Source organism: Salmo salar, chromosome ssa28 (assembly GCF_905237065.1).
Source record: "Salmo salar chromosome ssa28, Ssal_v3.1, whole genome shotgun sequence".
Lineage (NCBI taxonomy): Eukaryota > Metazoa > Chordata > Actinopteri > Salmoniformes > Salmonidae > Salmo > Salmo salar.
The window spans coordinates 11,400,142-11,413,306 of NC_059469.1; the positions used below are offsets into that span (position 1 = coordinate 11,400,142).

Below are 13,165 nucleotides of genomic sequence, written 5' to 3' on the forward strand. Positions count from 1 at the left end.
ACTACTTTTGACCAGGGCCTATAGGATGCCATTTGGAATGCAGAGCGGAGCGGTTTCCTATCCCCATCTGTTTTTTCAAGACAGAGGAGGGTAAATAGGCAGTTTAAGGAAATTATAACGCAACGCAGCCGCTTCAAGTGTAAACACCCGGCTGCGTTTTATCAGCCAATGAAGGCTTGTATTACTCAGAGCGCTCCAACAGGCGCTGGGCTATGCCCGTTACGTACGTGGAGCAGGAATGAGAGACAATTGGAGGTTTTACAGTTTGAAGTTTGTTTTAACGAGGGAAGACATGTTAGGAAAATTAAGTAATAGGCACTGGACCTTCACTTTCCATTTGCATCAAGTAACCGCAAGAAAGTCTTCATGGGCCGTTTTTAACTACGGAACTTCTTTAATAGTGAAGAAGCAGAAGACAGTGTTCAGCTAAATCTACCAATTCATTTGATATTTTACAATGGAAAAATGATATGATCAGAAGAGATCAGCAATGTGGACAACTGATATAGAAGGGTGATCATGTGTGCGTAGGCTAGTAGGCTGTGTCGCTTTGGAGTTGAGACTAGGTCCTACAAGGTCCTCTTTGAATAGTCAGAACTTGTTCAAGGCACTTATCTAAAGGAGGTAAAAAAAGTTTCAGTTTATAAAGCCTGTATTTTCTTGTTATTGATCAGAGTCCCTGTGTGGGGACCCATTGAGCTATTTCTGAAGAAATCCCAAATTATTTTCAATACACAAACAAGAGTGCCTTGAATCCCACAGGTTTCCTGCGTTTCAACGTGGTAGCCGTTTTTCCTCTCTATGGTCTCCTAAACTGTTTTTGTTACCCAAAAGATTGGTCCAACAGCTTTGAATTAAACACATCCCCTAGTGTGAACCAGAATTCTTATGCACAGCACTTCACCAACACATGTAACTCCAGATTTTCCACCGTTTCTTGCACAGTTTATTTGACGTGTGCTCCATCGTGTGTGTTCCATTCTGTTGTTGCTACCTCCCGTCTCTCCTAATTTCACACTCTTCCATCCTCCCTCCCACTCCTCATCTCATCCCTTTCTTCTCCTCCTCCTCATCCTTCTCTCCTCAAAGATGAAAACTGTCAAGCAGGCCCCATATGAAGTGCCTGAGGAAGAGATCTAGGTAACACACTTGTACTCACATGCACTTCTGAAAAGTTCATTTCTATCCTCACTAAAGATAAGCTATTGGGCTCACTCACAACTAATATTCCCCCTACAGACAGAACTGAAGGGAGGGATTTAGTTCTGTGTGTAATACATACTGAAGCTAAAACAAATGAACGGAACATACACAGACCCTAACAAGACTTGTCATGCATTACAATAGCTCAAGGCATGCTGTTCTTTTCAATCATCGCTTTATTGATGTTTTCAACATGGCTTCCTGACAACAGACTCGATTATTAATATGCATCTGATGTCCAAAAAGACTGATCTGATTGAGGGTGAAATAAACTGACCGACATGGAGCTGACTGAGGATTTAAAGATCAGGTAAAGACATAATAGGATTTAAACTCTGCCAACTCACTGGCACGGATTACAAGGCAATACTGGGCCTGTGTGCCAGCCTTCTGATACCCAACAGATAACAGTCCCTGGGGCTACATCTCAGGTGTCAAGGGGCTGCCTCTCCTCTTGTCCTTTCCTTCGCCAGCACTGAAAAAACAGCACAGGTGAAAGCAATATGGAGATGCCTTATTGTGAATTAGTGTGTACAAAGGAGAAGAGACAAGGAGAAGAAGCCACGTTTGACTATTGTGATACAACCCCTGCTCCAATATGTCATGTGGTTCCCTCCCACAACCACAGAATCTAACCAACTCAATTGTCATTCTGTGACAAAAGTCAGTTGATAATCAATGCATTGGCAATTGAAATATACACTGAGTGTACAAAACATTATGAACACCTCTTTCCATGACAGACTGACCAGGTGAAAGCTATGATCCCTTACTGATTTCACCGGTTAAATCCACCATCAGTGTAGATGAAGGGAAGGAGACAGATTAAAGGATACTGAAGCCTTGAGACAATTGAGACATTGATTGTGTATGTGTGCCATTCAGAGGGTGAATGGTCAAGACAAAATATTGCAGTGCCTTTGAACCGGGCATGGTAGTAGGTGACAGATGCACCGGTTTGTGTCAAGATCTGCAACGCTGCTGGGTTTTTCACGCTCAACAGTTTCCTGTGTGTCAAGTTGGCTGGATGTTCTTTGGGTGGTGGACCATTCTTGATACACTTGGGAAACTGTTGAACGTGAAAAACCCAGCAGCGCTGCAGTTCTTTACACACTCAAACCGTTGAGCCTGACTCATACTACCATACCCCGTTCAAAGGCACTTACTGTAAATCTTTTGTCTTGCCCCTTCACCCTCTAAATGGCACACATACACTCAATTGTCTCGAGGTTTAAAAATCCTTCGTTAACCCGTTTCCTCCCCTTCATCTACACCTTTGTCTCGCCCATTCACCCTTTAAATGTGGGAAGCATTGGAGTCACCATGGGCCAGCATCCCTGTGAAATGCTTTCAACACCTTGTAGAGTCCATGCCCCGACAAATTGAGGCTGTTCTGAGGGGAAAAGGGTGCAACTCAATATTAGGAAGATGTTCTTAATGTTTTGTACAAAATAAACACTATACATGCTGCATGGGGGAACACGCTCATTCATTTTCTACCAATAATATTTGATTTCAAATTGTTTGGGAGAAAGTGGATAGAGAGGTTAAGAATAAAAATGCATGTCACGGTATGGATGCCATGAGCATCCTCCCGATTCATTTAGGGAAGCAGGCTTCATAAGCAGATGCATGGACCATGTACTTAGCTAGAAATTGGAAACACCATGCCTTATCCTGAGTATGAGGGCGTAAAATGGCTGAAGGCTCGTACAATGACTTCCTAAGGCGCTTAGTGTGTTTCAGACAGCCAGGGTTGGTGAGGTGATGCCACAACTTTCTAAGTCGTAAGCCCAATTCTGCACTCGTTCACTCCCCTTCAATGATTTTGTTGTCCAAAACTAGGTTACTTCGGGTTCTTTTATTTCTTCCAAATCCCACAGACAATCTTCAAATAATATCCCATTTGATCAAATGATAAAGCTTGACACATAAAAATACTAATTACTTTTCAACTGTGGGGTTTCTTCTCAGAAGAAAACACATTGTCACATTCCCTATGTAATTGAGAGTGAATGGCATGGAAGTGCCCTTTGGTGCTTCAACAGGTTGATACTTTCACATGAGGGAATAGGAAAGTTGTCAAGAGGTGTACAAATACCACTCCTCCACCTCTCCAAAACCCATTTCTCAAACCTGTTTGTGCTTTGAGCCATTCAGTTTCTAGTGGAGCGGAAACCATTGGTGCACAAATATTGAAAGAGAAACAAACAGAGGAATAAACAAGGCAAAGTTGAAATTAGATAGAAATGGAGGGCACAGGCATTTGACCTTGCCTAAGTACCGGTCTCTTTAGCGAACATTCCACACCTTGACACTCTTTGTCATTGCAAAGGAGGAGTGGCGAGGAGTGGAATGTTAGCTGAAGAGACTGGTACCCGGACTACATTTGACCCCTTCTGCAACACAATCAGTATAGAGATAACCATGGAATGGAAATGTGACAAAGAAAAGAAAAAAGGCAAAACATTGTATCAAAACAATTTACTTTTAAATCACTTAATTTAGATTGTGAAGAACATACTGTGTAGTAAGTGGAATCTTATTGTCAGAAAGCAGTACACCCTGTTTACTTTGGCACTGATAAAACTGATCTTAGACCAGTGTGTATTATCCTTTGTCCTTCTCCTTGCCTCTACCATCAGTGATGTGATTAGCACCACATAGAAAAGTAAAAAGCATTCATTTCTGTTTAAGTATAAGATGCTGATATAGAAAATATTATTTCAGGTGTTGCTGAATGATCAGCGAAAATCCCATATCTGCCCCCTCTTTTCTCTCCTCACCACCCTTTTCTCTCCTTCCCTTTCCTCTCCCATCTCTGTGTTGCAGGAGTCCTCCAGGCGACACTGTCACACAGAGGTAATGGGCATGGCGGGGTCTGAAATGGCGTGGGCGGGGTCACAGGTGAAGGAGACTGTGATGGCGTAGCGCGTTCCCCACGAGACCTGCTCTACGCGGTGAAGGTTTTCCGACCCTGAGGAAAAGAACGATACTCGCCCTGGAAGAGAAGAGAAAGAGGGGTCAGAAGTGAGATGGGTCGACGTCTCTCTGACCCTGGAGAGGAAGAGAGGTTAGGAATGAGGGATAAGAGGGGATCGATATGGGGTGGTGATCATCAGACCTTGGAGGGAGAGAAGAGAAGATTGGGGGTTAAAAAGAGGGAAAGCGCAGAGAATGTACAAGTGTTCAAATCTCTGTGTTGAGGTAAAAGTATTGAGTGTTATCTGAGTGTTGATTCTAGTGGGGTTAACACCAGTGGGATTGAAATTGAAGCTATCTGCAGTGTTATTTGAATCACAGTGGAATCAACACGGCATGGTGTTGTTGTTACTCAACTGTGTGGAGTTAATTTCCGTTAACTGAGTGCTTTGTTTGTTGCTGGTGGATTTTCAGAATAGATTGTTTTAACATCTATGTTTCTGCATGAACATTGATTGATTAATTGATAAATAACTGAAATTGTTCTAAACTTATCCAATATGTAAGTGGTTTGACTTATTGCACCTATTACTGAGATGGTTGTTCCAGTTTACATGGTTTAGGTAGTCATCAGTTGTTGTTTTTTTTACCATAGTCATTTTGAATGCAGGTTGTAGGTGATAAAATTGTTGAATATCCTCCCTTTGGCTGGATTCCAATAGGAATTACAAATCACTTTGGTGCGGCAGGTAGCCTAGTGGTTAGAGCGTTGGGCCAGTAACCAAAAGGTTGCTAGATCAAATCCCCGAGCCGACAAGGTTAAAAATCTGTCGTTCTGCCCCTGAACAAGGCAGTTAACCCAGTATTCCTAGGCCGTCATTATAAATAAGAATTTGTTCTTAACTGACTTGCCTAGTTAAATAAAAAAAACTTTGAAAGCCATCATATTGTGACTTGCAGGTCTGATGTGGCCCATGAGCCTGCACTTTAAGACCATATTGTTAAGGAAAACTAGGCCATAACTATTAATTCAAACACTTTCACTTAGGCAGTCACTTGGTGAAGGTGTCAGAACTGGAAGTTAATTAATGCAACAACCATGTCTCTGTCACTAACAAACAGTCATGGGTGGACAACTAACATCCATTCAAAAGGCACTCTGGGAAATATGCAAATATGGCTTTACACCCTATAGTGTTTACACACCCAAACAAATTACTGTGACACTACATTGTTATTCACTGAGAAAGTGTAACAGCATCAAGTCTAATAAAGTGTTACTTTAAGTCAGAATTTGAAACACCCGCAGTTTTAGGGCCCCAACACTCTGGGGGTGTTAGTTTAACACTTTTTCGGTGGGTCACATATACACACTAAGAAAATGTTACATTTAACACTGTGGTTGTTAAAATTCTGAATTCAAAATTGCTGAGGAAAGAAGGATGGAAGAAAGTTATAAGGGAAGGGAGAGAAATTGAGAGAGAAGGATTGAGAGGACAAGGAGACATGGGCTAGGTAAAAGATGGTATAGGAAAAGAGTTAGAGAAAGATACAGCGGAGCCAGATATATACAAAAGAACCGACAAGGTGAGAGCAAGAGAGAGAATGAGAGATAGAGAAGTGAGGGGAAGAGAAGAGGTGACAAGGAGTAACAGAGAGGAGAGAAAACAATCAAGGGACAGTAACACATTTGTAGTATGGAGACAGAAGAGCTTGTGCAAAGTGAGCTCCAAAGCCAACAGACAGAAAACACTTCAGAAAACAGAGATGTTATTGACATATCAGAACAAAAATTAAATAGACAGTCACACAAACTGGTTTAAACCAATTAAGTATACAAACCCTGGATTTCTGATGCTATGCATTGGCCAATAAGAGGCTTTGAAGCCACCGGTCAGCCATATTGGTACTCCCCAGAAGGAGCAGTCCTCCATAGGAATGAATGGAATTCGTCAGTATTTCAATTAATGTTTCAAGGACAGAATTACATGTATTTAAGTATTTTTTTGTTGCAGTGGGGACAGTAACAATAGAACTTTAAAACAATTATACTTCAAGGAAAATCTCTGAATATACACTGCTCAAAAAAATAAAGGGAACACTAAAATAACACATCCTAGATCTGAATGAATGAAATAATCTTATTAAATACTTTTTCTTTACATAGTTGAACGTGCTGACAACAAAATCACACAAAAATAATCAATGGAAATCCAATTTATCAACCCATGGAGGTCTGGATTTGGAGTCACACTCAAAACTAAAGTGGAAAACCACACTACAGGCTGATCCAACTTTGATGTAATGTCCTTAAAACAAGTCAAAATGAGGCTCAGTAGTGTGTGTGGCCTCCACGTGCCTGTATGACCTCCCTACAACGCCTGGGCATGCTCCTGATGAGGTGGCGGATGGTCTCCTGAGGGATCTCCTCCCAGACCTGGACTAAAGCATCCGCCAACTCCTGGACAGTCTGTGGGGCAACGTGGCGTTGGTGGATGGAGCGAGACATGATGTCCCAGATGTGCACAATTGGATTCAGGTCTGTGGAACGGGCAGGCCAGTCCATAGCATCAATGCCTTCCTCTTGCAGGAACTGCTGACACACTCCAGCCACATGAGGTTTAGCATTGTCTTGCATTAGGAGGAACCCAGGGCCAACCGCACCAGCATATGGTCTCACAAGGGGTCTGAGGATCTCATCTCGGTACCTAATGGCAGTCAGGCTACCTCTTGCGAGCACATGGAGGGCTGTGCGGCCCCCCAAAGAAATGCCACCCCACACCATGACTGACCCACCGCTAAACGGGTCATGCTGGAGGATGTTGCAGGCAGCAGAACGCTCTCCACGGCGTCTCCAGATTGAGCACATGTGACAGTGTGAACCTGCTTTCATCTGTGAAGAGCACAGGGCGCCAGTGGCGAATTTGCCAATCTTGGTGTTCTCTGGCAAATGCCAAACGTCCTGCACGGTGTTGGGCTGTAAGCACAACCCCCACCTGTGAACGTCGGGCCCTCATACCACCCTCATGGAGTCTGCTCAAACGGTCAGAAACAGACACATGCACATTTGTGTCATGCTGGAGGTCATTTTGCAGGGCTCTGGCAGTGCTCCTCCTGCTCCTCCTTGCACAAAGGAGGAGGTAGCGGTCCTGCTGCTGGCTTGTTGCCCTCCTACGGCCTCCTCCACGTCTCCTGATGTACTGGCCTGTCTCCTGGTAGCGCCTCCATGCTCTGGACACTACGCTGACAGACACAGCAAACCTTCTTGCCACAGCTCGCATTGATGTGCCATCCTGGATGAGCTGCACTACCTGAGCCACTTGTGTGGGTTGTAGACTCCGTCTCATGCTACCACTAGAGTGAAAGCACCGCCAGCATTCAAAAGTGACCAAAACATCAGCCAGGAAGCATAGGAACTGAGAAGTGGTCTGTGGTCACCACCTGCAGAACCACTCCTTTATTGGGGGTGTCTTGCTAATTGCCTATAATTTCCAGCTGTTGTCTATTCCATTTGCACAACAGCATGTGAAATTTATTGTCAATCAGTGTTGCTTCCTAAGTGGACAGTTTGATTTCACAGAAGTGTGATTGACTTGGAGTTACATTGTGTTGTTTAAGTGTTCCCTTTATTTTTTTGAGCAGTGTATATCTATACAATTTTTTTTTATGTTTAGCGCACATATTATAATTTGAAAATATGATGGTGTCTGTAATCAAATAAATGTGGCAAAAACAAAATGTTGACATTAATAAATGCATTTCTATAGCTACCAAAATATTTGTTACAACAGTGGGGGTGCCAATATGGAGGTGCGGTGGCTTCAAAGCACCGCCATCTGTCAGACATCTAGTGTAGATATGAATCATTGGTTGTAACCCCAAGTTCTGATGACTCACCCGGAATTAAATTCCGTTGCTGCTATCGATCGCTACATCCATTCGGTCTGACACTGCCATCCTAGAAGTCGTTTGTGTGACTTCAAAATGAGGGGCGTTCTACAAAAACTCATCAGCGACTCTATCGATAAGGATGGGTAGCCATGCAACCAAGTTCTAGCGTCTAAGGCCAACTTTTTTACTAGACATGACCGTTGAGATTGGCTAGGTCAGCAAATAAAAAGTAGCTGCAGGATAAAGTAAAAGGATTCAAAAGCTCCTTAAAAAGTATATCCACTTCTACACCGGTTTTGCTGCACACTGCTGTTCCAATAAGCCTTCAGTATTACGCTCAACTGCAATAGCAATGTGTCTTTCTAGGGCAGATATTTTTATTTTACAAAAAAAAAAAAAAACAATTGTGAGTGTTTTTGTCATTACCATTTAAATATAAAGCCGGAATTGTTGTCTGTTTTTTTATAGAGCATTATCTGGGAGGAAAGTTGTGTGATTTAGATAAGTCCCCCTAGCTGTCTGCTTGCAAAGGATGGCAGGGGAAAACGGCGTGAGGCGTTAATAGAATTTACACTTTGAAAAACTAGACAATGGGAAAAAGGAGAGAAACAGTAAGGTGACAGCTAAACAAAAGACAGAGAGAGCGCTGGCAGAAATGACAAGAGCTATAATAGACAAACTGTTGCTTTTCCCTTCACTGAAAAGGAGGGTATTTCAGTGCAGGAGTATTAATAAATTAATGGTATTAGTCATAGATAACGGTAAAAAAAAAAAACACTTAATTGGAGAATAATCCTTCTCGAGCCTGGGAAATGTAAAATATTTGAAACGTTTACTTTGAAAAGGCACTATTGCTGATAATGTGAATGTCAGCTACTACAGTCAAGTTCAAAATGATTGACACCGTTGATAAAGATGAGCAAAAAAGACAAAAATACAAATACTGAGCTATATTGTATGCAAGAAAAAAAAAGGAAATTATATTATTTTATACTAATACAATTGCCCAGAGAAAGAGATGTAATATTTCCTACTCAAAAAGATAGGGGTCAAAATTATTGCCCGTGTTTTTAATACCTCACCTTGCAAGTATAAAGACACAGCCATTTTCTAAAATGTTTTATGAGACTGAAGAACACTTTGGGAGGGATCTTAGACCATTCCTTCAAACAGAATCTTTACAGATCCTTGATATCCTCTGTCTGAGCTGAAGGACTTCCCTCTTCAACTTAAACAACGTTTTCAATGGGGTTCAAGTTCAGAGACAGATGGCCATTGCAAAATAATGATTTTGTGTTTAACTAAAGCATTTTTTTGTGGATTTTGGGCCTCAGGACCAGCATGAGCAAAATAACCACATAACATCAAAGATCCACCACCATATTTTACAGTAGATATGGGGTTATTTTCTGCATCTTTCTTTCGACACCAAACCCACCACTGGTGTGCATGGCCAAAGAGCTCAATTTTCATGTCATCTGACCATTGGTTCAAATCCAAGCACCTGTTTGAATCCAAGTGCCAATTAGGGCTGTTATGGTGACTGTATTACCGCCACACTGATGGTCACGAGTCATGACTGCATTCAAATTCTACGTGAACGTTCAGTCACGGTAACTAGTCTTCTCCAAGCTGCTGTTGGTAATTATTAGCCTACCAAACCTGCTAACTGCCTGGTACTCAGCACTCTATTGTCCCTCTAATCACTCAGACATTCATGCAAATAAAACATTTCAATAGTCTATGCAATTGCGTGAGAAAGTTTTGATTGCCTGTATTAAAAAGAGGATCCCATCCACTTTCTGTAGGCTAGGCCAACTATATTTATTTCTCACTTTTCCTAATAGACCATTCCTTCGCTTCACACATTGCTTTACACATTGCTTCGCTTTACAACAGAGTATAGCCTACCTGGCTAGAATGAAAATGAACCTTGGCAAAAGCATCCTCCAGTCGCTATTTAACGTGAACTCACCCCATTCCGTACAAACGTGCGCAACCGCGACATTCAAACGAGGCTGCAAAGAAAACGAATGGGACTGTAGCGACTGTGTTGACTTTAAAATCTGGGGTGTGAACTACGTTTCTATTCAAGCGTTGATCGACAAGGTAATGGCTCTATAGTATTGGAGAAAAGTAGAAAAAAACGGACCCTCCGTTACATCGTGACGTGTCATACCGTAACGGACAGCAAGCATAAAGCAACTATTTCTGTCTTACAATCTCTCTCCGCCAGGTGTAGCACTTCTCTCATCGTTTAAAAACAAGAAAATGGACAGTGACGGGGGTAAGGGGGAATACCTAGTCATTTTTTGCGTCATCACTGTAAGCGATCATGACTCTCAAAGCCGCTGTTTACTTCTGAAGATCACGTTAGCACAGCCCTAAAAACCCGATTCAAATTCGACACAAACCTTCAAATAGGTATGTAATGACACATTATATAAACTCTTTATGGTGTTTTATTTACATTTTAGAGGCGATAAGGTGATAAGTTGGACAGATCGAGTGAAAAAAGCCATTTTCCCACACGACATCTCTCCTTCTCACTACCACGCATTAGTTTCGCTTCCCCACCCGCCATTTTTAAAAAGACCCGACGGAGCTCATTGCCTTCTTGAATCATGCAGAAACGGGCAGCGTTGAGGTCTCGGCATGGATTTCGGTGGAAAGGGGAGAAATTGTGCTTTACAATGGTATTGACATTACAGTTGATCTGGAAGTATTACGTTTTTTGGGTGCTAAAATAAAGGTCAATTGTACGGACCAAGGCGATGTACAAAAGTGAATGAGTTTACGTTAAGTGCATAGATGACATGTATTTTTCCCCCTGCCCCTGTTCTGAGACAGGTGCATGATAATGGTCCATTCTAAATCAAAACTAATTTCACACATATTATATTTAGTATATGTAAAGACAACATTAAATTAAGAATAGTCTGATGGGTGGCAATATTAGCCAATCACTTGTGAATGATGCCCAATGTGTGCAGTAAGGCAAGAAACAGCACGCCTTTTTTGGCGCATTTTTTAATCATAGTCGCACACCTCATGTAGCCTAGCCCATAGGCCTATATATTTTGATAAGGTTTGTATCACAACTAAATTGGCCAAATCTACTCCTGTTGACCAGAAGGGGGGTTTGAAGAGGCCCAAGCGAGCAGGGGGCAAGTCCACCATTTTGAGCACAGTTTCTCCGGCCCTCCATCTCTGACATTCCATGCAGGTGTATTGGTGCTTGCAAAGGACTCCTTGTCCTCCAAGTATCCGAAGCTACGAAATCTCTACTGAGCCAACAACAGCTCTCCCTGACCCAGCACAATCCCAAACACTGCAGGATCTGATCACCGCCACCAACCAGACCTCAGATGGGGTGGCTTCCATACCCACCTCCCTCACTGCAGAGACACTCCTCCTGCAGCATGCCCAAGCAGTCAGCTTCCCGGAGGAGCTAAAACCTCTGAAAGCCGGTAAGGAAGTGGCTAAGGACAGCCGTCTTCTCTCACTTGCCCCAGAGTACGACCAAATACTCAGAATGATCAGAGTTGGAGGGAGGCTGCACCAAGCAGAAGTCTTGGATCCTGATGCTATCCATCCAATTATCTGATACTCCAGACACCCTCTCACCAGCCTCCTCATAAAGAGTTATGAGAAGCTTCTCCACCGGGCCAGAGAGGGTATATGGGAAGATGAGGTGGAAGTACTAGATACTTAAAGGATGAGGAGCCCTCGCAAGCACCAATACGCCTGCATGGAATGTCAGAAATGGCGGCCGGAGCAACTGGAACCAAAATTGGGGATTTGCCCCGTGCTCGCTTGGCCTCTTACCTGACCATTTCTGGGCCCAATTCATGTGGGATTACTTACCAATCCTACAGCACAGAGGGAAATGGAGGAGGGAAATGGCCAGCCTGGACACTGGCCAAATAGTAATGATAATGGACCCTCCTGGGTGGTGGGCCATATCACCAAGACCATGCCTGGGACCGATGGTTGTGTTAGATCAGGGGAGATCCAGGTAAAGAACCTGACATATATATCTGGCCATTTTCCCAGATAATTCCTCTCCCTGAGATGACAGAGGACGTGGAGGGATGAGCTTTATGAGGAGTGTGGAATTCAACAAAATCCCGAGGTGGCTGTGGAAAAGGCCAATGGACTTGGTGGAATCGCCCTTTAATTCATGGCCGCTTGCGCAGCTGGGCGAGAGTTCTTTAATTAGGTCGGGTGGAAATGTCAGACAGATCTCAACTCATTAAAAGGAGGAAATGGCCACCGTCCCGACCTCGCTGCTTTCTCTCCCCCAACTCCTAATCCAGACATTGTGTGTGTCGACAAATCAAATGTAAATCCACCAAATCTGTTACCTTTCATCTGAACTATCTGTTGCGCTCGGGAGAGCGGGCCATCAGTTATTGTTTATAGTTATTATTGCGGAGCGCAGACTGGCGCGCACGCTTCAAACCTATTGTGTTATATCAATGGACAATGATCACGGCCCTACAGATCATCACAGCCCTACAGATCATCACGGGACAATTAAACCATTGATATATGGCAAAATGTAACGAAATTATATGTACATAAGACAAATCTGGAAGAATGAAATATGAAATGTTATTATTATTTGCAAAATTGATCATCCTGAGATCAAACTGATTGAGATTATAGATTGAGTAATTGATCGATTTATTTGCATTATGATGAACGGTTACGATCCTAAATGACTCAATCATGCTTCATATTGAACTGCTGAACTAATTCATTATGTTAATAATGAGAATGATTGTTATTATGATTTGACTTTGGTACATGTTGTTCTGTTTCCTTTGTTATGCAGCTAACAAAAAAACTAACCATTAAATATACCACTTATGGTTAAAGTAATTCCTGCTTCAGTCTCCTCAATTCCTCTCAGTCATCTGACCCGTGACCACCTGTTCACCTTCACTACTGTCAGCCATCCTACCTGTCCGGCTACACACACAGATTCCAATAAATCTTTCAAACGTCTTAATTTTAAGCACATTAATCCGCTTTACAACTGGTGCAGAGCCTAACTGGCATACATACAGTGCTGTGAAAAAGTATTTGCCCCCTTCCTGATTTCTTATTTTTTTGCACATTTGTCACACTTAAAATGTTTCAG

The 13,165-nt window shown here is 42.6% G+C and overlaps 1 protein-coding gene across 1 annotated transcript in view; it reads right to left on the minus strand.

The window, feature by feature from the left end:
* Positions 1 to 3,049: 3,049 nt before the first annotated feature.
* ogfod3 (2-oxoglutarate and iron dependent oxygenase domain containing 3) overlaps positions 3,050 to 13,165 on the minus strand; it is a 37,083-nt gene continuing 26,967 nt past the window's right edge. Inside the window, 1 exon segment of the mRNA NM_001139776.1 lies at positions 3,050 to 4,204. Within this exon segment, the coding sequence (NP_001133248.1) occupies positions 4,056 to 4,204 (149 nt within the window). The 3' untranslated portion in view covers positions 3,050 to 4,055.